Source organism: Populus euphratica, unplaced genomic scaffold (genome assembly GCF_000495115.2).
Source record: "Populus euphratica unplaced genomic scaffold, PopEup_1.0 scaffold146.1, whole genome shotgun sequence".
Lineage (NCBI taxonomy): Eukaryota > Viridiplantae > Streptophyta > Magnoliopsida > Malpighiales > Salicaceae > Populus > Populus euphratica.
Window position 1 is genome coordinate 314,598 of NW_011500037.1, and position 26,384 is coordinate 340,981.

The 26,384-nt window shown below is 35.0% G+C and overlaps 3 protein-coding genes across 5 annotated transcripts; 2 read left to right on the plus strand and 1 right to left on the minus strand.

Annotated features, from left to right (window-relative positions):
* Positions 1-776: 776 nt before the first annotated feature.
* Positions 777-14,764, minus strand: LOC105142823 (branched-chain-amino-acid aminotransferase-like protein 1). Its single transcript, XM_011050631.1, has 30 exons — positions 14,614-14,764; positions 14,433-14,505; positions 14,170-14,298; positions 14,009-14,072; positions 13,822-13,906; positions 13,402-13,486; positions 13,022-13,078; positions 12,502-12,618; positions 11,833-11,933; positions 11,177-11,641; positions 9,751-9,910; positions 9,223-9,321; positions 8,466-8,537; positions 7,617-7,709; positions 7,369-7,506; positions 7,044-7,102; positions 6,569-6,671; positions 6,042-6,230; positions 5,863-5,963; positions 5,291-5,345; positions 5,052-5,138; positions 4,886-4,937; positions 4,553-4,638; positions 4,130-4,183; positions 3,708-3,791; positions 3,247-3,318; positions 2,950-3,030; positions 2,387-2,422; positions 1,442-1,593; positions 777-1,122 (listed from the first exon to the last, which is right to left on the minus strand). The coding sequence occupies exons 1-29, from the start codon at positions 14,712-14,714 to the stop codon at positions 1,465-1,467; spliced, it is 3,027 nt and encodes a 1,008-aa protein (XP_011048933.1). The 5' UTR covers positions 14,715-14,764; the 3' UTR covers positions 777-1,122; positions 1,442-1,464.
* An 891-nt stretch (positions 14,765-15,655) lies between these two features.
* LOC105142806 (ATP binding microtubule motor family protein) lies at positions 15,656-21,140 on the plus strand. 2 transcript variants are annotated; one of them, XM_011050614.1, is made up of 17 exons: positions 15,656-15,763; positions 16,033-16,157; positions 16,379-16,478; positions 16,582-16,625; positions 17,200-17,229; positions 17,320-17,442; positions 17,545-17,570; positions 17,726-17,807; positions 18,210-18,251; positions 18,331-18,364; positions 18,528-18,603; positions 18,678-18,897; positions 18,979-19,070; positions 19,328-19,442; positions 19,552-19,731; positions 20,119-20,331; positions 21,067-21,140. In XM_011050614.1, the coding sequence occupies exons 2-16, from the start codon at positions 16,041-16,043 to the stop codon at positions 20,287-20,289; spliced, it is 1,452 nt and encodes a 483-aa protein (XP_011048916.1). In that variant the 5' UTR covers positions 15,656-15,763; positions 16,033-16,040; the 3' UTR covers positions 20,290-20,331; positions 21,067-21,140. The 2 variants fall into 2 exon arrangements, with proteins under 2 accessions (XP_011048916.1, XP_011048915.1); XM_011050613.1 differs by lacking the exon at positions 21,067-21,140 and having other exon boundaries at positions 20,119-20,619.
* A 2,064-nt stretch (positions 21,141-23,204) lies between these two features.
* Positions 23,205-26,288, plus strand: LOC105142807 (GDSL esterase/lipase At1g54790-like). 2 transcript variants are annotated; one of them, XM_011050616.1, is made up of 5 exons: positions 23,205-23,491; positions 24,874-25,074; positions 25,242-25,408; positions 25,524-25,794; positions 25,931-26,288. In XM_011050616.1, exons 1-5 carry the CDS (start codon positions 23,251-23,253, stop codon positions 26,197-26,199), a joined length of 1,149 nt encoding a protein of 382 aa, XP_011048918.1. In that variant the 5' UTR covers positions 23,205-23,250; the 3' UTR covers positions 26,200-26,288. The 2 variants fall into 2 exon arrangements, with proteins under 2 accessions (XP_011048918.1, XP_011048917.1); XM_011050615.1 differs by lacking the exon at positions 23,205-23,491 and adding an exon at positions 24,157-24,472.
* Positions 26,289-26,384: the final 96 nt, after the last annotated feature.

The following is a 26,384-nucleotide window of genomic DNA, read 5'->3' on the forward strand; positions in this document are numbered from 1 at the left end:
AACCCAAAAAAAAATGAGATAAAAAACTGAAAAATGCATTTACAGTGTTTTGTGTTGTGTGTTTTGTGAGGAGATTTATGATGCATTATGTATAGATAATTCCCCATCCCTTTTAGATTTACTTGTAAAAATTTAACCAAGGTTTTTTTTTCACTATAGATTTGAAATTTTTTAAAATATTATAATTACTATTGAAGAAAAACTATAAGTCTTTTTAAAAGATTAAAAATATAAAAATTCAGACAAACAAGTTAAATATTATAATTTATATTATAAATATTATAATTGGATATGATATTGCAGTTAAATTCAATACTTCTGTCGCACCCAGATTCAATATTTTTAAACCTTATATATATTTTTTAATATAATTAAGCACAGGGAATTGCTCCATAGAAACATTAAAGACCGCTAGAGTTCCTGCTCTTAAAAGCAATGATAAAGATTACCATTCAAACAAACCAAATCTCCATATGGCCACAATTTCTTCTGATTGTAATTGTTTTATGAGCACAATTTCAGCATTTTCACTTATTGCTTGGCTACTGTTTCGAGATAGAAAACATAGAGATGGTGAGAGAATATATCTCCATATACTACTTGAAAAACATATTTTATATTTGTATTCTCAACCAAATACATTTGAAATTATGTCTATCCTAGAACACTAACCAAAAGCATAGAGTAAAATTAAGGTGGTTGCATCCTAAGGTAGGCTTCATTATAGAACCTATTCCTCGGCATATTAAAATAGAGTCCTTGAATTAATCTTATATATACCGAAGAACCAACACACAAATATATACTATAACATTGCTTGAAGTAAATGCCACAGTCACGTTCAAACTATTTAACAGTCTGAGATTTATTTTATTGGCTAAATAGACACATCCCTACTGAAGTTTAAGATGTAGGGAATTACTTAAAAGTCCTGTGTTGCTAAACACATTAACAATTCTAGCTTCAGTGTTAACATGCAGAGAAATGCCAAGATTATGGTATCATCTCCACAAGCATCTGAAATCTGCAGTGCTGTAACTGTGATGCTGGCGATCAAAACGCAACTGCACAATCTTCTTTCTGTGGGGATGAAAGCAATCCCACTTGCACAATGTCTACAGTCTGCACAAATAATTAAGTTCCATCGTTGAAAGACAAGGGAAGATTAAAGGGAAAGGGCATAGAATGTTTCTTGGCAGCAGTCATGGTTCATGAACTGGTAAAAAAAATATTGTTTTTGCGCATCAAACAAGTTAAAGAAGTAGAAATCATGATTTGATTGGTAAATTATAGATGTAATATGTTCAAGAAGAGCATGATACGTTTAAACAAGTGACATGAAACATTCTGTTTGTATAGTGAAAGTAATTGTGGCTCATATTTCAGTTCAATGTTGTTTTTCTACTAGTATCGCTTGCTGAAAGAGGAAAAGTGATCAGACCTTGTAGAAGCTATATATATTATTTAATTCTCCTGATATGATGGTATGGGCACTCCTGACTCTTCTGTAAGCTTTTTGTAAGCATTTTGTAACCTTCGAGTCACAGGTCCCACTTGTCCATCGCCAACTTCACGTCCATCAATCTTCACAGCCTGTTAGATGATATTCATTAAAAATATTTTCCTAGTTAGAAGCTGAAAGATATGGTATATTAGTTCTTGAACTTGAAAGAGACAAGCTCCATGAAGGTGCCAAGATTAGTAGCACTCAAATTATTTCAACCAGCATAGTATTCTGTGTCCATATCTTGTGAATCTGCTTGAGACATGTCACCGGAGCCAAGTTAAAACATAAACGAGTTGATGAAGCTTACTAATAAAAACCTTTAAAGTGGTGAATCTAGCTTGGACAATGTCAACTTCAAAATGTAACAAACTACAACTGCTTAACTTCTTACTACTACTTGAAAGCAGCAGCAAATCTTAAATGAAGAGACTCAAGAACAACATTTGCACAGCAAAAACCACATAGCATGCATTCGGACACAAGATTCAGCAACTAGATGATAAGAAATAGTGAAAATGGAACGGTTTGATGATGACCCACTTCACAGGAGGTCTGTCTCTGGTCAGGTTGGAAAAGACACAACTAGACTGACAGACTAACCATTGTATCCAAAACATTTCCAGTGAATGAAAACTTATTGCGTATATAATTATATTAGAAACATTTTTAATGGTTGACACTTCATTCATATACTCATCAACTGATGTTCAGATTGGGAGGATGGCGTTGTAATAAAAGTTGCCACCACCTACAGGACCTCAAAATCACTTAAGAGTTTAGTTATGGAAACTTAAGGCTGCAGCAGACAGAGAATCTGCCAAAATGTACTATAAGTATACTAACATAATTGGAAAAGACATTTATAAAGAATATACTCACTGGGGTGAGCTCTCCCATTGTTCCAGTCGTCCATACCTGCAGAGCATGAATGTTCAAAGTAATTGATAAATTTTTCAAGTGAAATATAACAAATTGAAAACCAGAAGAGGACTGTTCACTAGCAAAACATATGAATTCAAATGTTTAAGTAGCTGGCCGAATGTTTCATTCAAAATGGGTCAACCCTATAGAATTTCTACTGCAGAAATATGTCTTCTCTAACCAATTAAGCAATGAGACTAGGCTCATGTATTTTTAGGTAATCATCACAGTCTACAACACTGGCTTCATGGGTTTAAACACAAACCATTTATAATGGAAAACCACCGGAGGACAAAACTTAAGCCAATTGCAAGCTCAATATAAAATAATTATTCACCATTATCATATTTAATGTCAATTTGTGAGATAGTATTGAATCATTGCCTCGTGGAAACAGCTTTGGGTTATAATGTTATAATGATAAATACCACCTACAAAGTTTGTTATTGTGCTGTAAATAATTCAGCATTTATGAAGACCAAATAATTAGATAAGAATTTCCAGAAAGTAACTATGAGCACCTCATCTGCAGTGTGGAATTCCGATAGGCTGATTCTTCTCTCCTCCAACACCAATCGCTCTTTCACCACTAAATCCATTACCTGCAGCATCCAAAAAGAATCTGTTATGTCTCTGAAAAAACAGAAGAATTTGTCTAAATTTTTTTTTTTTAAATGAAGGTTAAGGTTAAAATATCCAGCTTTTACTTATTTCTAATCACCTCTACATACCAAAAACACAATCAAATAAGTTCAACCGGCCAAGAATACTTGGGTAAATCAATTTACAATTGAAACAAGGATGTCAATGCAACTTACAGTAGCTCGAGTGATACCCGGAAGGCAGTAATCAGCATGAGGTGTCAGAACTCTGCCCTTTTTTACTAAAAACTGCAAAAGTGCAAAGAATTAGTATTTATCACTCCACTGGGCTGGGATGCTACCCATATGAAACTGTTATGAGTTATGTCCAACAATTTAGTGATAATTACTTAATCATGGCAGGAGCTAGGTCTATCTGCACTCCCATGATTTTTTTATTTTTTTTTTGATGTTTTCAAGTTTACTGCACAAATAATATCCATAACTCTCCACAACAGCCCGTTTAAAGTAATGAAGAAGGATATATTTGACCAATTTATAAGAGCAAGAATCTTTCTTAATGAGAACCACCTCACTAGTTGTCAATGGTCATTTCATGTGGCTTTTATGAAGAACCTAATGGTTCTTCATGTAAATGTAGCTCTGACATCAGAAACTGTAACAAAGCAAAGGCTTACGATGTTTGTAGCATTTGTTTCCGACACAAAACCATCCTTGTCAAGCATGATTGCGTCATCAGCATTTGCATTATTCCCTTCTATCTGCACCATGCAAGTGAAAACAGTTTCATTTCAATAGGAAACATAACTGTGACAGTTATCTGGTCGACTATCATGGTGTTTTGCAGCCAACTATCATGGTGTTTTGCAGTCCAACTACTATTGTAGTTAGTCCAACATGTAATGTTCATAAAACTAAATATTTGACGTCAAGGGTCGGTTTCAGGAAAAAAATAAACATATGTACTGGTAAGAACATAAATGAGAAAAATTCCTTGACCTGCATGGTAAGTGAGTGTAAAAATGAAACTTTGAAAAAAAAAAGGAACTTGACATGAAAACAAGATATTTGAGCAAACGATCAGAAATTAGGATAATACCTTTGCAAGTATGTTATTGAGCAGGTTGTTGTGGTGAATTTTTGAATCCAAATTCTGGTGAAGAGAAAACCGTCAAAGCAACCTAAAGTAAGATACATAAATAATAAAAAGCCTAGATCACAACACACACCAATGTTGCTATACCCTTATGGATAATGCTTAAGCACATTCATCCCTTTTCTCTTTTCTCACTTCATAAAAGTCTAAAATCAGTGTTTTAGCGATCTCACATCAGTGTCCCTGACAGACTTAAATTTTCAGGTTGATAAGGGAAGTTTACTATATTGTTCAAAATCATTACAACAATGATTTGTAAGATTACTTTGATTAGTATGAACTAAGAGACTATAAAAAATTGCCATTTGAAGCTATTCAGACATGTGAAATTGTCATGTGAAACCACAGAAAAGTCCAAAATCTTACATTTGGTGAATTACGCCGTGTGGTAGCCGTCACCAGAGTTACACCATGTGTATTATCATATACAGGGGGTTTCCATTCTGGAAGCACTGCAATTCATAAAAACATAATGTGGATCAAAAGAAAGCCCGTGATGGAAGTAAATTCTAGAGCAAGCACTATCCGCGACATCAAAAAGAAAGGAAAAATCATCCCAATTGTTTATGAGCCGATGTATTACCATCTACATTCTTAAAGTAGTAACTATGGTACTGGGAAAACATGCATGTGTCAAAACAAGAGCAGTGGCAAAGCAGTCACTCTTAAATAGCTTAAAAGTTTAGGAATTAAGCTTACCAATTAGGGTGCAGCCATAGAGGTTAAATGCTGGGCTCATCCCAGAAGTAACCTGAAAAGAAGACAATATTCTAAAAGAGTGAACAAATTGCAGCACTGACAAAATTTGTTAAAATAGATTGATTTAACTAAAGAGATAGGAAATGCAAATGATTGCAGCATAAACCTTCTTTCCTCTTGTGAGGGATAGTCGAATATGTGAATTATCAAACATTTGATTCCTAATTAATGTTCTGAAAATGGCTTCCTTAACCTGCAATTGAATGCCAAGCATTAGAAAAGTTTAATTGATCAGCCTTTTTGCATACGATCAGGCAGAAGGGAAGAGAATAAGCAACTTCCATTTACTCAAACATCAAAAAACCTTAAACAGCACAGAAATTCAATTCATCTTCACGTCCTTACTTCTTCACGAGTTGGAACATTCTTGAAAGCAAGAGCCTTTGCTGAGTCAAACAACCTAATTGAAAGGGAAACAAAACCCAACTCAGATTTTTATTGATGGAAATGTTCTGTCTGCCATCAGTAAGACAATCACACTTATTAGTGGAATTTCACCAAGAAAATTAGGTCCAGTTCATCAACTACAAGAAATGTTAAGCAGAAGGTAGCCACCTAAGATCAAAGACTGGGGAACAAACCATTGGGTATGTAGATAAAAAAAGCAAAGGGAAAAAAAAATGAAGAAATAAAGATAAAATGAGCTTTGGTTAAAAAAAATATGACTAATCAGTTATCTGTAACAAGTTTAAGAGCTTTTTAGTTATATTCCATTTCAATAACAGTACCTTAAAGCAGATTTCTTAAGTTTCAGTTCACTGTTCATCTGTTAATGCAGTTCAACATTTTGGGTGATATAGAAGCATCCTTAATACAAAATATAGAACAGTCTGATCAGAAATTAAACCTAAATGGTTGAGTAAAAAAGTTTCTCCTGCATAAACATTATGCACACCAAGATCCAAAATTTTAACCACCTGTCTAAATGCTCTTCAAGCTTAAATATCTTCCCTCTGTAAACTCGAAGTCCCTCCCACACCGAATCACCACCTTGGACAACTGAGTCAAACACAGAAACCTGATGCAGGAGACAAGACAAATTCTGAAACTACAACTCATTGAACAATGGATCAAAACTTGTTCTATAATCAAGTACCTTGGCACTTTCACGGGGTAGAATTTCATCACCAACCCATGCAAGCAGCTTCTCATTTGCAGGGACAGGAAGGTCAGGTGGAGGTAAGGGGGTCTTAAAAAGGGTTGATGCCTGTCTCACGTGGCGTCTGAGCCAGTTGTACAAAGGTAGACTTTGCTCCAGCAAGTCATAGTGAGAAAGTGGAAATGGCTGAAAAATTCATGGAACGCACAAAAGGATCGTTTTAAAAGATAAGTTGGAAGAAAATTTCCACATTTACGAGAATTCTAAAAATTATCAACCAATCTGTCAGCCTTTTGGAAATGTTTTGTCTTACTAGTTTCCACCAAAACAAATCAATCAGGCATTCTGAACACCACGTAAGTCTAAAATGATGCAAGACCTATGTGAGATCCAGAACGGATTAATTACATGATTTATGGAATGCAAGCCTTCAGTAAAGAATTTTATTCCTAAGTCCCATTGAAACAGCAGTGGCTGCATGGCATTTGTGTTTGCATTGAAATATAAATTCACAGAGCAAATACCTCAGGATACTTTCTTGTTGATGAGAAACCAGTAGATTTATGCACACTTTTGTACCACCATGGGGCCCACATCCCATCAATTGGCTTCGGACCAGCTTCCCATCTGACAATGAATGAAAACTTGTCAAGACCAAAATCAAAATATAATTTCTATAGAAAAGAATAAATTATCATTCCTACATCTGGTGGATGAAGGGATTTCTATAGAAAAGAATAAATCATCATTCCTACATCTGGTGGATGAAGGGATTCATAAAGTTTAAAAATATCACCAAAAATGCAAATGATAAATAGGAAGTTGTGAACAAGATAAGTAAAAATCTTCGGAAGTGGGAGTAAGAAACTTCACTTGGGATGCTAAGGTCAATCTTTAAATACCATTGATTCCCTAAGTGAGACCACATGAAGCTTTTATCATGAACAGTCAAGAGACAAAAGAAAAAATTAACTTTCCAATGGAAACATTTCTGCAAACCTGAGCATTGAGTCTTGAAAAGGAATACCCAGATCTTCACAAAGACTATGCAAAGTAGCCTGCACATAGACAAGTTGAGTAGATAACATCATGTAATATACAAATAAACAATTACCACAGAGTAAGTGCAAAATGAGGATGTGCAAGAAAGGTTTAAGCATAATTTTTATGCGACTGAAGTTTCCTCAATGATATTACTATGAAAAAAATTCAGAAATTACTGTCAAAAGTCCACAAAAAGTAAAAACCATGGACTCCCTTTATTTCATTTTTGATGCGCATAATATTTCAGAGTAAATCATGCATAGCTAGCAGATTCTCTAACCTCAGGATTTTGTGCAAGGTCTGTTGCATCAATAACAGGTGGGCGCTTTCCCAACTGACAGAGGTCATTGTATATGGAGACCAGCTCTGCCAAACCTAAATCAAGAAAGGATGGAGGTACAACCTTTCCAAAAGATGGCTGATAGCAAACAAAATATAGAAGACTAGTAAACAAACACGTCAGTGAGATTGGGAAAACAAAGCCATAGTACAGAAAAATGGAATGCTTGCAAATGCAAACCATCTTACCAGTATATCAAGGGGATTACGTATCAATATGAAGTGCTTTCCTTTCTTCATTAGATCACTGGGCAAACCAGGTAACCGTTGCTTTGACATATGCTGTAGACATTGATATGAAAACAATTTGATGAAAAATAAACACAAAGTTAAATTAATTAACCCATGATTTAAAGTCGCTTCAGTTGATGACTAAAATAAGCCAAATTTAAGTATCCTTAAAGTAAATGCTATGATTAAAAACTAAAGCAGATGCTAAAACTAACAGTGAGCCTTCCTTTCTGCAGAAAAACCCTATCAGCAACAGGACTAGAGAATCCTTAGCCATTCATTTTAGGAATTAATCAGCTAATTTCTAATGGGTTTCCCTTCGGTCCTTAACAGCATATTATTTTGACTGAAGCAACCTGCATTCTACAATCTAGAACTTTCTGCCCATTGAATCCCAGCCCTCAAAAATACCAACATATAAAGAGTTTACATGCGAACCAACAGCTAACTGGTTGGTAACTGCTGGGCACAGGAACTAAGGCAATTATTTTGTTTTGACAACGGCGGAGAACCCATTTTACTGTATCTAATAGATTAAAATCATGGGAATCATTTGATAGGGATTCTACTCATCATGCATAGCAGAAACATTGTCCTTTTTTATGAATGTGGAAAATGTGATCAAAATAGACTAGTGTTCTAAATAGAAGGCATATGCTCAGTCATTTTATTTAAAAGGAGGGAGAGGCAAGGGGCAGAAACCAAATATATGATTATGAGAACCAAATTCAAGCACAACAACAAAGTTGAAATTCAATACTGATATCCTGGAATCGTGCCTGATTGATGAAAGAGCTTGCAGATTACCTTACAAAACCGGTACTTCTTTTCTCCTGGAGCAAAAATTATCTCTTTCACAACCTTATCTCCATCAGATTCCTATTTTCAGAGTGAAAACCAAAATTTTAATGTTAAGAAAGGAAAAGAATACCAAAAACACAGAAGATTATGCAAATCAAAAGAGAGGAAAAGAAGGTGACCAAATAAGATATCAGATGATAATGCATCAAGTTTTCAATGGGAAAGAAAATGACTACAATCAACAGAAAACATGAAGTCATTTTTCAGGACCTCCAAGGACAGGAACCCACACAACCCCTCCAATGTTGCAAGGCTACCTAGAACCCATACAACCCCTCCAATGTTGCAAGGCTACCTAAAGCACAAAACTTCCTCCTTGACCGTCCACAACTCATTTTTGGGTTTAGATAAAAGGAATTTAACATTGATATGCAATATTTCATTTTATGCAAAAGGGGAAAGAAGTACTACCTAATCCTAAAGAAGAGAGCTAAGGTCAAGTTCTATATCTGCGTATTATCAAGAAAACTTATTCCTACCAACACACTCACGGGAAGGTACTATATAAAGTCTTCTCTACTCAAGTGCTTGCTCTCGACATTGATCCAATTCACTTAATTTTAACCCACAAAAAATACACTGCTTGTAAAATTAAGTGATACCCGAAGAACTACAGGTGCAAAAAATGCAAGTCAAGCAGCATATTTATCAAGATGAAAGGAAGAGAAGAAGAAAACGGATGACAGTACAACATTTAGCATACCATTTTGGACAGAAGCTCCTCTCTGTATGGCCTTTCAACATCAGATACCTTCAGGAAAGTAGGATACAGAGGTTCATCAAGCACTTCCATGTCATCCCTCTAATTACAGCACAATCAAAGCAGACGGTTTTAGTACGTTAGCAATGAAGAACAAATAAAAAGAAATCAATAGCGAAACATGTTTACGAAATCTAGCTAGGCCATGTACTGTCTTAATTCAAAGACACTGTAAATAGGTTTCATAGGCTGGCAGGAAACCATAAATCCTTTCAACTCAACTCCTCCATGTAGCATAAATACAAGCAAACCCAACAAAATGGATCATCTATGTGTTCGCAGAACATAAGCAAAACCCAGAAGTTAAAAGGGTCCACTAACTCACAAATTTGATCTAGTACACACAAAGCACAAAACACCAATTTCACTTATCATCCATTCCATTATTTTCCTTATCCTTTTCAATTTTCTTATCAACCAATCAAGAACTAAAGCAAGATGAACAGAGACAGTAAAAGGAAAGTTAGAAACCTGAGCAAAAGAGTACATGAGACTGGTGCTAAGAGATCTTGGAGCAGACCATGAGTGAATCACCTCTACTTCTCCCTCTCCTTGCTCTTGCCCAACCATGTTTCGAGTGATTCTTGTCAGCTTTCTTGAGTGTGTCTTAATGGGGTTATTGGGGGAGAGTTAGAAAGATATGTTGACATTCATGGTAGGATTACCATATAAGTAGTTGTGCCCAGTTGTCAGAAAAATGACGACGAGGACAGGTACGTGATCTTGTTCGAAGATGATAAGGTACCTGACCTTTTGTTGTTTTTTTTTTTTTCGCTGTCGGATGGATGCTGTCACTGTCTACGACCCTGTCAGCACATTTTTTAAAGGAAAATCACTCGATCACTTTCCTTTGATCCTACTGTATTAATGAGAAATTATTCCTCTCTTTTTCAAAATTCTGATCCAATATGATACCATAATTATTAAACTTATCCTGCCTTGATTTAAGGTGAAAAATAAATTCATTCAGTCATCAAATCTAATTGATTTAATGGATTAATTATCATTTTGTTAATTAAACTCGGTTAACACCGATCAAATCAACTTGACATTATTTTATTAAAAATAGTTGATTTGATTTAACGTGATAACACACAAATCAATTTTATAACTTGTAATTCATACTGTTTTAACTATAAATAATTCTAAAAATAAATAAATAACAGATGGTGATACAACTAGAATCCGATATGAAAAATGTTTAAACATTTTCAACCAAAGATCTTCAAAGTATAATGAAACTTACATCTCTTTTCTACCATTACATTCATTATTATTATACGGCACCAAAGAGCTTTTTGTCGGAAGGGAAATTGTGACCCAGAGGACAAAAATCAAGGGAAATGCAAGCAGCTCAGTTGAGGGTGTTTCATGGAACTTCAGTTTAAGGATAATATTCCAAGTCAACTTATTAAAATAAACTAAATAACAATAAACCAAGTCAACTTATTAAAATAAACTAAATAACAAAAAAATAATAACAATAAACGAAGTCAACTTATTAACTTTGCCCCACCCGTGACCGGATTTCTTGAATATGATGAGGGGGATAGAAACAATATATATAAAGGCAATCCACATCCAGATCCAGTAAAAAATCTTATAATTCTGCAGTAGTGTGACAAGTCACATAAACAATTAATCAGCTGTCAGACTGAACAAGAATCATCATACAATATAGAATCTCATATAGTACAATGCAACTCTCAAAAGATTCAATAGATGAAAGTTCAACTGGTAACATACAACGGAAAAAAACGCTTGAGAGAACACTGTTACTTGCATTTTACAGTAAATAAACGTGAGTTCAACTGGTAACATACAATGGAAAAAAACGCATGAGAGAACACTGTTGGCCAAAGGAACAGAATAGAAGGGAAGAACATATGGTTGTTACTTGCATTTTACAGTAAATAAACGTATACTTGATCGGTTGTATGACTGCATGTATGGAAGCAAATTTAAGGGCACTAGCGCTTCAGTTATGTCTGCGATTACAAGGTTAGCTTCTTCTGCTAGTTTAAGAAAACAATTAAAAGTATCAATATTGCGAATAACCGAGGCAATATAAGCCACGGGACATTTCATCAGTCTGGCAACTGAAGAACCACCAGGAAGTTCCTCGACTTGACAAGGATCAGTTCTGTTGCCATTTTGAATGGTAACACACTGTATATCATGGGCAAAGAGAGATTTCCCTTCAGAAGCGCCGTTGACATCAATGTGTTCGGCATCTTGCAATCGGCCCTCACAACTCTCTTCCCAAGTCTGAGTGTACGCTTTCTTTTGTTTCAAAAGAATGACAAGCACTCGAAGAAGGTGTGGAAGGCAGGATGGATCATAAATAACATCTGCTCCCAAACTGTACGAAAATAAATTAGGAAAACAGCAATGGATTCAGAAAGAAAGGCTACAAATGACAGATAAAAGTATTTTTAACAATAATTATTAGCTAAATTTACTTGTTCAAGTGGTGGAAAGACTTTTGGCGATTAACCACAGACATTGGCAGAAAAGAAAATATATAAATTAGAAGATGAGATAAGTAATTACATGATGTCAGGTAAGTACTCTTCAAGTTCACTTTCTGTGGCGGATTCCCATGGCAGATGAAAGCATTTCACCTTAGATTTATTATACATTTCAGCTTTTACCTGCCAAATAATTAGTTCTTGCCATTAATGCAGGGTATTGAAGTTCTTGAAATTCCCAAACAGTTCAAAAATCATTTAACCAGAGTTTGACAAAAGAATTTTACAAACATGCATGAAATTTAACTTTTTTATGCCAGCAGATTTTCTCCTGCTTAATGGCCATTTGAAGAACATATCTTTGCACAAAGAATGATAATGACAACAATTTACTAATCAACACACCAATTAGATTTTTGTTTTCTGAAATTTCAAATAAAAGAAAAGGGAAGGTTAGGAATATAGAGACGTCATAGAAACGCTTGCTGGTTTCTTAAGCCAAGAAACTATCAACCAAGTAATGAGGGGATCATAGTCTCTGGGATCACTTAACCACTTCATCTTTTTTAAACACTGACACTGAATTTCAGTAGTTGTTCCACTGCCTTTTGATTACTGAATTCAGCATATTTACATTGAAGAGAAAAACTATAAATAAAATAAACATAAAATAGGCACAACTCTTTAAAGAAATTAGCTGTCCAGAAAGAAAGGTGGTAACGAAAATAAAACTTCAACAGCTGGAACTTACTGTATTTGGATCTTCGCCAAATCTTTCTAGCACATCAGTTTCAGCACTCAACTGGTTTAGCTTCAAATTAAGCTTCATGTTAGATAAAGTTGACAGGTCACCATCACTTAATATAACCTGCATCAAATGCACATATTGCAAGGAGTGAATTGTCCAAAACGGACAAGAATCAACAACATCAGACACCTGCCACCATCTATAATTCAGCTACGCATGATTCTTAGGTCTGCTATAATCATTATCAACCAACTCAAGATGACAAGAATCTATCAAGAAGAAACCAGATTTGCTGCGGGTAAAGAATGTTGTTGAGATATGCCTTATTGATTGCATTGTTTTAGGACTAAGAGATGAACATAAAATAACAGTGATATATTCTTTTCACATTTTTAACGATCATTTATGGAAGTGATAAGTAATTATAAACTTCCAAGCATGTTCTTCCAGATTGACATTTGAGGTGGAAACATAGAAGAGAATGTAATTTTTCAATGCAACACAAATAATAGAAGCAACATACCTGAGAAGCTTTTACATGAGAAAGACAAATTCCAACCAAACCAACACCAGAACCAACCTGCACTCAGTTTGGGCAAAGCAAATATTCAATAACAGAAAAAAAGTACTGTTGCGACCCATAAGAAAGTGGAAAACAAAAATTTCTGAGACCAAAATGCTGCACTTTAAGATACATCTAGTCATGGTATTAGATGGAAAAGTTGGCCAGTCAAAGAAAAAAACCCTAAAAATGTAATCTTTGTGCCAAAACATAAATCAGACTGTCAGCTCAGATGGAAATGGGTTGCAACAACAAGAAGCAGATCAAGATATTAATGAATAAGCTAATGTTGACAACATCTCGTACCTAAAATATGACAAACTTATAATTGAACAAGTTACCTCAAAGCATGATTTGTTGGAGAATATGTCTGGAAAAGAGAGTACAAATTCCGACAAATATAGGCTTGAGGGCCAAACAGAACACCTGTGTAAATGATGCCAGTAAGAACTTATCTGCACCTTTTTACGTGTTACAGGGGGTGGGGGGGGGTTGTTGTGGGGACAAACTTAATATATACAATTAATAGAGTTTCTCCAGAAAAATGGAAACATATGTATGCATACACACTGACACACACATAACACTCAAATGCAAAGTGAATCAGATACTGCTCCTATGGGATCACACGCCAAGATATACTCTACAAGGACTTAATACTCTCCATAAACATTGGAAGTTAAAAGGTTCCAATTATATTTAAATAATCAATATATTCCATGGAGATAACATTCAAGAAAGGCATAAGATGCGAGGTATACCCAGTGTCTCCTTCAAGCATGTTGAGTGAACAATGCAGCGGAACCACCAGATTGCTTGACTTGGGACAACTTGGAGGTTCACAACCTAAAAACACTAAATCATCTGTTCAGTATCATTTAAACAAGAGCTTGTGCAAATGACCTTAAAGTTCAAAGGTACCAGTATCAGAAAACTAATAGTTATTACCATCAGGAAAAAGAAAAGAAATGCATTTGTGGACCCTGGCGCTTCCTTTTACCAGACCATCATCCTAACAGAAAACAAAAGGCATACCAATCATAATTTAAGTAAGCAATCGCTGATTTGCTCATACCACAACCCGCTCTTAAAGCAAAATACTTTACTACCTTTAATGAACTCATGTAATAACCACATTGTTCATATAATTCATCCAAAACTGTCCCATTTCTCGATTCTACTTCAGAGATAAGCCTCTTCACAAAATTCCTCAAGTAAGGCCCATACCCTTTTTCACCCTGGCATTAATGACAAGGCTAAAACACTCTTCATCACAAAGAAACAAACTATCAAATCACCAGTAAGAAAAAGCAGTTGATTTGATCAAAAGTTCAAGACTTTACTAAATAAAGGGCACCTAATTAGTACTCACAGCTTCGTTGCTTATACAGTGATCCCAAATAAACCTCTGCACTCCCTCTGTAACCAATCCTCCACCACATTCTCTAACATTTCAAGAAAAATAAAGCTAGCTCATTAGTTCCAATCTCCAAAACACGCAAAAAGAGTAAATAAATGAAGACAATTTGTGGAAATGCTAAAGTGCCCATTACCTTGACAGGGAGAGTAAGGTATTAGCGGGCTCCATGGAGAGGAAGGCGGAGACTAGGAGGAGGCCTGGAGGGATGGTGGGGTCTACCTTCGGTTCTGCCATGACTGGGGCTGGGGTTTATTGGGTTTGGGGTTTTGGGGTTTTGGGGTTTTTAAGGGTTGAAGGATATGATTGGGTGAGGAACGACGTCGTTTACTCGAGTATGAAAGCATACAAAGGCGTTGCGGTGGTTCTTGTTGTAATTAATTGAAATAAGAGGGCATAAATTACTGTATTCGCCTGCTTGAAGTACGAGGCAATTGGGCAAGATTGCTTGAATTATGTGCTTAATTTGAGGTCGTTTGGTTTATGATTGTAGTCCCCATTTTTACGAGTGTAGAAAAATGGCACCAAATTTTTTATTCTTGAAATCTTGTCATGAAATACAACATAATTATAATTTTCAAAACCAATTCAGAGTGCGTTCGATTAACAACATTTTAATTAAATCAAATTAAAAAATTAAAAATTGATAAAGACTTTAATATTATTATTTTTAAAATTCAATAATAGATGTCAAACTAATAACGGGTTATAAAATTTTTTTTTTATTAAAATACTGTTATTTTATTCTTTTTAAAAAAATTATTGATATTAATTTTATCAAGTAAAAAAAAATTAATCAACTTACTAAAAACTCATTCAAATTAACCTAAATTTTATAGAATTAATACTTTATTTAATTCAATAATAAAATTTTTGACACAAATTACGTTCTAGATCCCGAATTCGCCCGTTTAAAGCTTATTGAGCTTCCCCTTGCTCTGCTTAGAGCCACTTTTTACTCGGGCCACCACCATGGGCTGGACTTGTTAAGCCCATCATTCCATTTTGGCCCATCTTCATAAATTGAAATCCAATATCTCTCTCTAAGAGTAACGGATTAGCTGTGATAGTGTGATTAAACTCGTTTTGATGCTAATCACGCAAGCCACGTTGGCTACTTCCCACTTCAGTTACTGTATAAAAACCTTCCCGCCAATTCAAAAACCTCAAAATCTGTGACTCTCGTTTCCTCTCTTCCCCTCTCTGTTTGGTTCCCTAGAAACCGCAGGAAAATTTTCTTATTCAATTTCTTCTTTTGAATCTTAATAGCTAAATCCAGATTTCAGGTACAGATGCGAACGAGAATCGAATGGTTTCAGAATTTGAATTTTCTTTCTATTTTCCTTTGCTTTCTCAACCAAACAGAATCCGCCAGAAGCTGAAACTTTGAGAATCAAATGCAGCTCTCTGAGAGATAGAGCTGCATTTGACACATACACACTTCTTTTGTTGAATCAATTTCTCTGATTTCTCTGGAAACAAACAGGCTGATTTATTTATTTATTTTATTTTGAAGTTCAAATTATTTGACAACTTATGTAACGGAATTTTACAGGAGATAAAATGATGTCGAATATAACAGTATGCGCTCGCTTCAGGCCGTTGAGCGCCAATGAGAGAAAAGACAGCTGCGACAGCATCTGCATTAGCACCATAGACAGTGAATCTTTCATTTTCAAGGTAAAAAATCAGCTATTTTTATCCAAGTTTCTCAATACACACGCAAGCAAGCAAGCGCTTGTATGCGGAATTGATTGTTGTGTTTTTGATAGGATGAGAAAGATGAGTGTACATATAGCTTTGATAAGGTGTAAAAATCCGCTATTTTTATCCAAGTTTCTCAATACACACGCAAGCAAGCAAGCGCTTGTATGCGGAATTGATTGTTGTGTTTTTGATAGGATGAGAAAGGTGAGTGTACATACAGCTTTGATAAGGTGTTTTATGAGGAATCTATGCAAGCTGATGTGTATGAATTTTTAGCTCTGCCTATTGTTAAAGGTGAAGATCTAATCCTGTCCGTTTGTTGAGAAGCAAAAAATAAAGGTAGAAAGTTGCTCTGCCTAGTGTTGTCATGAAATGATTTTGTGTTTCTATGAAGCAGATGCTGTTAAAGGAGTAAATGGGACAATCATTACTTATGGACAGGTATGTAAGATTTGGTTGATGATTTCATCTATGTATTTGCTAATTTGAGTTTCTTTTTGTTTATTTTCCTCCATGTGTTATTAAGTATTGATATTTATTAGATTAGAATCTGAGGTGATTGGTAAAAGCTGTGAGAGGAGATAATGTCTTTTTCTGTATGAAGTTATTTCTACAGATCTTATTTTGTGTAGACAATGAAGTTGAGTTAAGCATTGTAAAGTTTAATTATGCTGATAATCTTCAAGTTGGCGTTAAATGGTTTATGTAGTTAGATTTTGGAAGTTTGTTGCACTTTACTGAAAACATGGTTTAAGATCCTCGGAATCGTCATACCAGAAATTCGTGCGAGCAATTCGGGTCGCCGATTGAGTACTAATTTCCGTTCAAGTTTACTTCAAGCATAGACTAGTTATGCATTAGATGAAATTGATCGGATATGACTCAACTGATTTCATCTTTCAGAGGCAAGGGCTTCCAGATAGATTGATGAGTTGTTTGTCGTAATTTCTGTGCTATATTTAGATGTATTTTTTATGCTGTCTTAAACTGACAAATTTATTGTGTTTGTTAATAGACTGGAGCTGGGAAGACATATAGCGTGGAGGTAAAGTGAGACTCTGGTAAATGTATTATGGAAGGCACTCCTATGTAGATCTAAGATCTCACATTGAGAATATTTAACATGTTATGTTAGGGGCCCAGCATCTTAGAATGTGATGTGCAAAAGAAAGGATTGCTTCCAAGAGTAGTGGATGGACTATTCGAGTGTATTAAATCTGCTGATGAGTCAACGAAGTACACAATCAAATTATCAATGGTATTGGTGCCCAATACACTGTTACATTGAGACGATTGTTTGCTTTGATATAGATAAGCACTCACGCTAAATAGATTCTTCCTTTTTCTATGATTTATCTAGGTAGAGATCTACATGGAGAAAGTCAGGTATGCATCCCTTGCTCGAACTTGTGGTTCGCTTCTCATATCTTTGGTTGCTCATTCCCTATCCCACAATAGAAGATTTAAATTCTGCATAACTTTCTGAGATTTCTAAAACATGCAACCTGACTACTGAATGTTACTCATCTTGTTCTTCTCAGGGACCTCCTTGATTTAACAAAGGACAACATACAGATTAAAGAGAACAAAGTTCAAGAAATATTGCTATCAGGAGTTACAGAGGTGAGATTTTTTTTTTTCAGTCCTTGCTTCTTCTTTTTTTTTAAAAAAAAAAAGTAAATTCACTTTTGCTTTATCTTTTCTTGCATATCCTTAATGGAAAAGTAGCATGGCTGCTTTTGTATAGATCTGAGCATTAAGTCTAGACAACCGAAAGAATGTCTTGCCAATGGAATTGATAACAGTGATTTGATCTGGAACCTCATTGCTCTTTTCTAAACTTTATATGAAGTCATCGCAACTTATGCCAAACCTTGTATGGAACATTTAGCATTTTCTCATGACAGTTCAAACCAAGTGATTTATGAAATTGGAACTTAAGTATTCATGACTTGGTGTCAATGCTTCTCTTCTGAATGTATTTTATGTGCTTACTTGCAACTTCATTTAATTTTCCTTTCTTAGATCACCATATCAGACCCAGAAGGAGCTTTGCAAAGTCTATCTGTAAGACACAAAGTTCTTTGATTACTATTTCTTACTCCAGTACATAGTCCAGCTTCTGATCTACAGCTTGACATTGTAGGATGGGATAGTTAACAGAGCAGTTGGAGAGACTCGTATCCTTTCCTTGTTCTTTACCCTTTATTTGAGTTTATGGATTTCTTAGTTATGCTTTACTTAGAAAAGAACTCGATCACTGCACTCCATTTGCCTCCCTTTTCTTGGTGAATATAGTGGTCACAATTTTTCTGATTCTTTTGAGACACTTAACGTAGACAGAAATGAACGTTGGCAGCAGTAGAAGTCATTGTATTTACATTTTGACTGTTCAGCTAGAGTCGACTACAGATAAGAGGTATTGCATTTCTTTGTATCTTTGATCAATGTTTAGAGTGATTTAGTCTTTGAAGATTTCAATATTGTTGACAGGGTGAAAACTGGAAAAGTAATTCTTGTGGACTTGGCGGGGTCTGAAAAGGTAGAGAAAACTGGAGCTGAAGGAAAAGTTCTTGAAGAATCTAAGACAATCAACAAATCCCTATCAGCTCTAGGAAATGTAATAAATGCCCTGACATGTGGTCCATCGACCAGATCAAGCCATATTCCTTTTCGTGATTCAAAACTTACACGGATTCTACAAGATGCTCTTGTTAGTTACTCGGCACTGAATCTATCTGACAATAGAGTATCTCAGATTTTTATTGACTGCCTTCTGACTCTCATCATATAGGGAGGGAACTCCAGGACTGCTTTGCTGTGCTGTTGCTCACCGAGCGCTTCAAATGCATCGGAAACTCTGTCTACCATTCGGTTTGGTATGAGGTATGGCAGTCCAAAATCTATATGTTTCAACATATGGAAATTGATGAAATCAGAAGAGTGAATAGAAGAAAAACAAGTTTCTGAGCGCTTAGATAAGAAAATCTTTGCTGTCTGAGAGTACAAAGACGCCATTTATTAGTTTAAATGATAACCACATTTGGAAACTATTTATGTAACAATCACTGTATAATCTGTTAATGGCATTACTGATTTACTGCATCCTTTTGAGGCCCTTAACTTTATTTATTTTTTTGCAGGGCAAAGCATATAAAAGCATCACCTTTAGTCAGCCGCAGAGAAGATAAACATGCCAAAAAACATGGAGATATCACCCCAACTAAAGATGAGTCATGTGACCGAATTCTAAATAAGGTGAGAATTAAAAGTGACGTGATATAATTCTGAATAATATGAGAATTAAGCAGTGACATTTCATATGAACCATTTAAAATTTAGATTCTAAGATAGTTTCCATTTGTAGTTGAGGGAGAGACTGGACGAGGAAGATGTGAAGTTACTGGAGGAGTTATTCATGCTGGAAGGATTATTCTTTGACGTTACGTCAGTAGAAGATCTGGAATCAGCCTATCAAGATGTTACTTCATGGACAATTTCCTCATTACAACAGGCAGTAGAAGAGCTCATATACACTGTCGAGGAGGTAAGTAAAAATAGTTGAGAATTACGTTGGGGCAATTTGGGCGGACAATGGCTGGTCAGCACCTTTTCCAGTGCTTTCTGGCCGCTACACAACATATTCTAAAAGGCAGAAATATTTGAGAAAGTACACAGGTCAAATTGGTATATAGTGTGATTTATTTCGCACTTGGAAACCAAGCAAGTTTACCGTTTCTGTCTCTGAAAGCAGTTCACAACTGCACTTTGAGGGACTAAATCATATTTAGCATTCATCCTCGACATGGCTCCAAAAAATATGACCCCATCCTTATTTAAGCTTTTCAGATAACGAGACTGAGTTTTGCAGTACTCTCTCACGTACACATGAAATTGTTATATATAGTAAGTGTTGAGTGATCTTACTTTGCAGCTTAAGAGAGAGAATAAGGATCTTAAGGCCAGACTAGCAGATGCAGAAAGGTTGGACGCCATGCGCAAGAAGACTGAAGATAATGCTGGAGTTCTGCTTAAGATTTCAGGAATTATCAGCTTCTTATTTTCGTGGGCTGGGTCATTCTGCCCTCTCAAGATGCCGAGTTGAAACCATGTGGCTAATTCGGCGCTGGTTAGTGCAATATCAAGGGTATGTCACTCTATCATGGGAAACTTGTACATGATAGTTTCTGATTCTGCCAAATGCTGCAATTCACATATGAACTTCGGCTTTATAATATATGGCATCTACTTAAACATAGAAAGGACGGTATCAAAGAAACCCTGTACTGTAAAGATATAAAATACGATAGTTTCTGATCCATCCAAAATGTATGATTGATTTGCCACTCTCTTTTGTGTCTGTGCTGTAGTTTTTTGGTTACTGATACGAATAAGCATGTTTCTTTCTGAAGTTATTACAGTTTTGGTTATAGCTTGTTCTGCATGGCATTGGTTTGTTGAAGAAGACTCATGATTTAGCACATCATAAATGTTTTTACTTTAGTAAAAAAAGAAAAAAATAATTTAAAAATAGGACATGTGTCTCACGAGAAGTGATTTTAAAATGATCGGAGGTACTGATAAGGGGTGGAGGCAGGGGCCAAGCCAAAAAATAAAAACATCGATATTGTTCCCCAATAATAATTTTAAATTTTAGGGCCAAAACTATTAAAATTTAAGTTTCGGCCCCTCCTGAAAAAAAAGTGGCCCTCTTAAAAAATTCCTCGGGTGCAAAAACCTGGAAAGAGGTCTATTTTATATATATAAAGAAAAGTTCATGGTACTCAAATAAAAAAAAAAGTTTAGAAGCTAAATTTATCCAGTAATTTTGAGTCATTTAGCCTTTTCTTATTTAGCTGCGTATGGTTATGCTGACGATCAGGTAAACATGCTCCTTCATCTATGGTTCAGGGCATATCTATTTCAAGGAAGCAGCGAGATTCGATTTTCCAGGACAGGGTATTATCCGAGGAAGTAGATCGCAGATTATAAAGAACTCTGGATTTTTTTATTTTTTTAGGACATACAAGAGTAGTTAATGTAGACGGACGGTAAATTTGCTGATAATTTGATGATCCACCTTCAAATCATATAACCCCTTTGTTTCTAACAAAGCACGAGTTTCCAGAGTCTGACCTTATTTATTCACATTACTAAAATGCGAATGAAAAGCATTTGGATACGTCACTCAAATAAAATTTTGAATTAAACACTAAGGTTCACACACGGCCCACAAGCCTAGTCCAAATAGCTAGGGCTGAAAATCTTATATAAAAGGTAAATTCTGATTATTCGAAAAAACAATATCCACAAAACTAATTCCTTGGCAATATTTCTGTATCACAGGACACGGATTTCTATTCATTACAGTAATATACCAACTATTTTCTCTCTTGATTATTTTATTTTTTATTTTTATTTGGGGGACAAAGTGATTTTTTAACTATAATATAAATATTATTTAAGGATTATGGAGTTATTTTGGTAATTATGTTTTTTTAATGCATAGTAAGATTATTAATATAAACCTTAAATAAAATAATTCAGTGTCTTCTATAAAAAAAATATTTTTGTATTTTTATATTCTATAAAGTTGCTAGATAACCACATTAGCTTTACAAATCAATTTCTTTAGCTTTGGCTTTACGGGTTTGACTATAATTTCATTGGGGTTATAGTTTAATTTTAAGGATATCTTTTGTTTATGCACAAAAAAATCAAAAAATTGTTGATGAGTACTCTCTACTCCTTTTAGTCATGCATGCGACTGGCTGAAGTGATTTTAACCACTGTATTATTTAATTTATTTTGGTATCTTATTTCTTTTTGCTTGGCATGTGTGAAGTGGTTTGATCCAAAATTATTTATTTATTTTTTTAAAATTATGTGCTAGCCATACAAAAATTTATGTAAGTTCTTCAATTTATTTTTTTAAATTCACCCATTTTTTTGTATAATTTATGTATAATTTTATTTTAATTTTGATTTCATCCCATGTTATTTGATATTTTTTTCAAATTTGATTATCATTTTTCTAATTTTTATTTGTGATATTTTGAATCATTTTATTATTGATTTGTTCCTTTTTAATTCCACCCATGTGCATTTATTTTCATTTGATTTTCATGTTAAATGTGGTCTTAATTCTTTTAATTGTAATTTGTAATTATTTTCTTAATGGATTTTCTTTTTACAATTTCATCCATAAACATTTAATTTTATTTGATTTTTCTCTAAACATGTAATTTTTATATTGAATTTATTTTTAATTCTTTTAATTGTTATTTTTTTTATAATTTTTTTAAATTTTATCTCTTAATATTTATTTAATTAAAAATCTTACATTTTTATTTTTTTGAGTTTGTTTTTAATAGGATCACTCAGTAACATAATATGAAAAATAGATCTAAAAGAATAGCTTGAATTAAATTCCATTTTTTTCTTTTATGAGACCTAGATTCGGTTTCATAGGTTTGTAAACTTTTTAAAATTTGACAATATTTATAATGTTTGTCCAAATTTATTTATTTTTTATAAATATTTTTAATTTCACTGTATATAAATTTTTTAATCTTTAAAACATTACAGAACGTTGTTTAGACGCGTTACTAAATGGCGGCTCAAACAACTATTTCCTACCATTCCTGCATTGATTTATCATATTAAAATTGTTCAATGCCATTAACTCTGCATCTGACATCTCAACTTCTTCAAAATCTCCGGCATGACAATCACTACTACCAATTTGTGTAGTTAGTCTAAAGATCTATGAGATTAATTCGGACTCTTGAGTCTTGGGGTGATGTGCGTAATGGTGCTAGTCGTCGTCTTCCGCGTGCACCCACGAAAAACAATGGAGTAAAATAGTGAGGTAAGGAAACAACAATTCCAGGTACGCAATACAATCAAGAAAAAGAAGGAAAAAACTTGGCTTCTGGGGCAAATGGGGCTCTCACCTTGCCTTTCCATAACTCCAAGCAAGCATTCCCAATGTCCATGAAAAGCACCAAACTTCTCTAATCGTCGCACTCCTCCTTGCACTCTTAGGATTGGAAATTAGCAGCTGATGATCATGGCTGCCAGAGACATTGCTCTGCAAATTCTCACCCTATTATCCATCCTATCATCCACTATAAACTCAATTGATTTCAATTACCCTGCAGTTTTCAATTTTGGTGATTCGAACTCTGACACAGGTGACCTTGCTGCTGGCCTAGGGTTCCTACTTGCCCCACCTAATGGACAAACTTACTTCAAAACTCCCACAGGAAGGTTCTGTGATGGCCGTCTCACTGTTGATTTTCTAAGTAAAGTTTCTACCTCTAACCTTGCCAAACTTTGCCACTTTTATTGCATGCAAAATGATTTTGTTTACACTTTACAATAGCTACTCTACTTATGCTATATCGCTAATAGTTATTAAACCGGTTCGCACACCATGTCGACATGGTAATATGCTTGGGTTATTGCATGCAAACTTGGTTCGAACTAGGGTTTCTTTTCTTTTCTTTTCCTGGAGTAAATATTGACCAATCAAACTTATATAAATTGATGATTCATGACTCAAAAGACCTTATTGAATCTTGGTAGGATAGGACCGATCAGGTCAAGTATAAGGATTTGTTTTTTATTTTTATTTAAAATAATATCGTTTAAGTATTTTAATTTTTATCTACAACAATTTATTTTCATTAAAAAAATAAAATAATATCATTTTGAAACAAACCTGAACTGACCAAGCAAACCAACAACAGAGTGTCTATCAAATCAAAACCCTTAAAGTGATATTGCTATATTTAATTTCATACCCTCAGGCAAAGCAATGCTCAATCACACATCCAAACAGGAAGATTGATTTTTCCTTTTCCTCTCGGGTGTCCCTTTCAAATAACTTCTAGGATTCTTCAATTGCACCCAATGGCCCCACCATCAATTTTATTTATTTATTTCTTTATGGTTGGTGACTAATATTTAAAGTGAAAGCTTTATGTTCCTCGTCTTTTTCTTTCATCAAGGAACACATCTCATCACCCGACATAGCTCTCCCCTTCCAATGGCATCCAGGAACTGTATCCCCATTTTTCTCACCTTAGTGTCCATCTTCCTGCCACTAACACAATCCATACACTTCAAGTTTCCTGCTGTTTTCAACTTTGGTGACTCGAATTCTGACACTGGCAACCTGGTGGCGGCCGGCATTGAAAGCATTAGACCACCTTATGGGGAAATTCACTTCCAGATACCATCTGGGAGATACTGTGATGGCCGTCTCATTATTGATTTCCTCAGTAAGTCTCCCACTTCCATTGACGATTTCATGCTTTTTAGTTCTTGATCATGTCAGCTCTGTTTTTATGCTCTGCGTCCCCCTGTTTCCTCTGCTCTTTCTTCTGTTTTTCTCCTCCGTACTCCCCTTTATTCCATGTTTTTAGTATGAAAAAATGTTTTTTTTGCCTTGTTTATATACTGTAATGTTACTTTTATGCTCAATCCCTATCTTTTTTTAATGAGATTATGGAGTTGCTTGCTGTTTATGGCAAGATTTAATGGAATCAGCAGTGCATTTAGAAGTTGTGAATCTGAAATCTTCCTTTCTGCCGTTTTCTTTCATGTTCATATGCCCTGTTTCCTCTGTTTTCAAGTATAAAGTGTTGCATAGTTTTTTTATTCATTTGGGTGTGGTTTTCAGTGGATGCAATGGAGCTGCCCTTCCTAAATGCATATTTGGAGTCAGTTGGGGTGCCGAATTTTCGTAAAGGATGCAACTTTGCAGCTGCAGGATCAACTATACTTCCAGCAACTGCAACATCTGTGAGCCCATTTTCCTTCGGAGTTCAAGTGAATCAGTTTCTACGATTCAAAGCTCGGGTTCTTGAACTGCTGGCCAAAGGTATGTATGTGCGTGGTTCACTCTCTTATTGCAAGCCATTGTTGAGGAAAACTTGATTGAAAGTGGCATGGATTCAGTTTGATAAAACCTAGAAAGTTAATGTCTGAAGTATTGTAAGAAGTGTAAGAACCATTCATAGATTTTTCATGTTTTAAACTTTTCCACAGGCAAGAAATTTAATAAATACATCCCAGCAGAAAATTATTTTGAGAAGGGGCTATATATGTTCGATATAGGCCAGAATGATCTTGCTGGTGCATTTTATTCAAAAACATTCGATCAAATTGTTGCTTCAACCCCAAACATTTTGGTCGAATTTGAAACTGGAATCAAGGTTAGCTTATAGTTCTGTCCTTTCCTTTTCTTTTGATTTTTTGACAGTAACCTTTCTTCAGAAGGAAGAAAACACGAAAATCTGCTTCATTGATTGATTGGTTTTCTTGCACTAGAAACTATATGATCAAGGAGCTAGGAATTTTTGGATCCACAACACAGGTCCTCTTGGATGCTTGACTCAGAATGTTGCGAAATTCGGAACTGATCCATCAAAGCTTGATGAACTAGGATGTGTAAGTGGGCATAATCAAGCTGCTAAACTTTTCAATCTTCAGCTTCATGCTCTCACAAAAAAGCTACAAGACCAACATTCTGATTCAAATATCACATATGTTGATATCTACACAATAAAATCCAACCTCATTGCTAATTATTCTCGATACGGTTAGTATGCCTCAGTTCTCTTTAATATGAGATTTTGTTTAATCGTTTTCAAACTTTCATCATCTTCTTATCCAAAGAAATGGAGAAGTATGAGGAAAGGAAAGATATTTGATTTTGAGTGGATATAAATTTGCAGGATTTGAGCAACCCATAATGGCATGCTGTGGCTATGGAGGACCACCTCTGAACTATGACAGAAGGATTGTCTGTGGGCAAACAAAAGTTTTGGATGGAACCAGTGCCACAGCCCAAACATGCAATGATAGCACTGAGTATGTGAATTGGGATGGAATTCACTATTCAGAGGCAGCCAATCAGTATATTTCATCACAAATACTCACTGGAAAATTTTCGGATCCGCCTTTTGCTGATAAAATGCCTTTCCTTCTCAATCTCCAGTTCTGAGGAGCTAATTTGCTTACTATTCTGTAATTATTCTATTAATGCTTTTTTCATCGTGCTAAGAATATTAAAAATTTCTGATTAGTGCTCCATGATCTAATTCTTAGCTATAAAAGCTTGATGTTGCAGACTGCAACAACAAAACCCTAGACTGCAACAACAAAACCCTACTTTCTCACAGGTTTCAT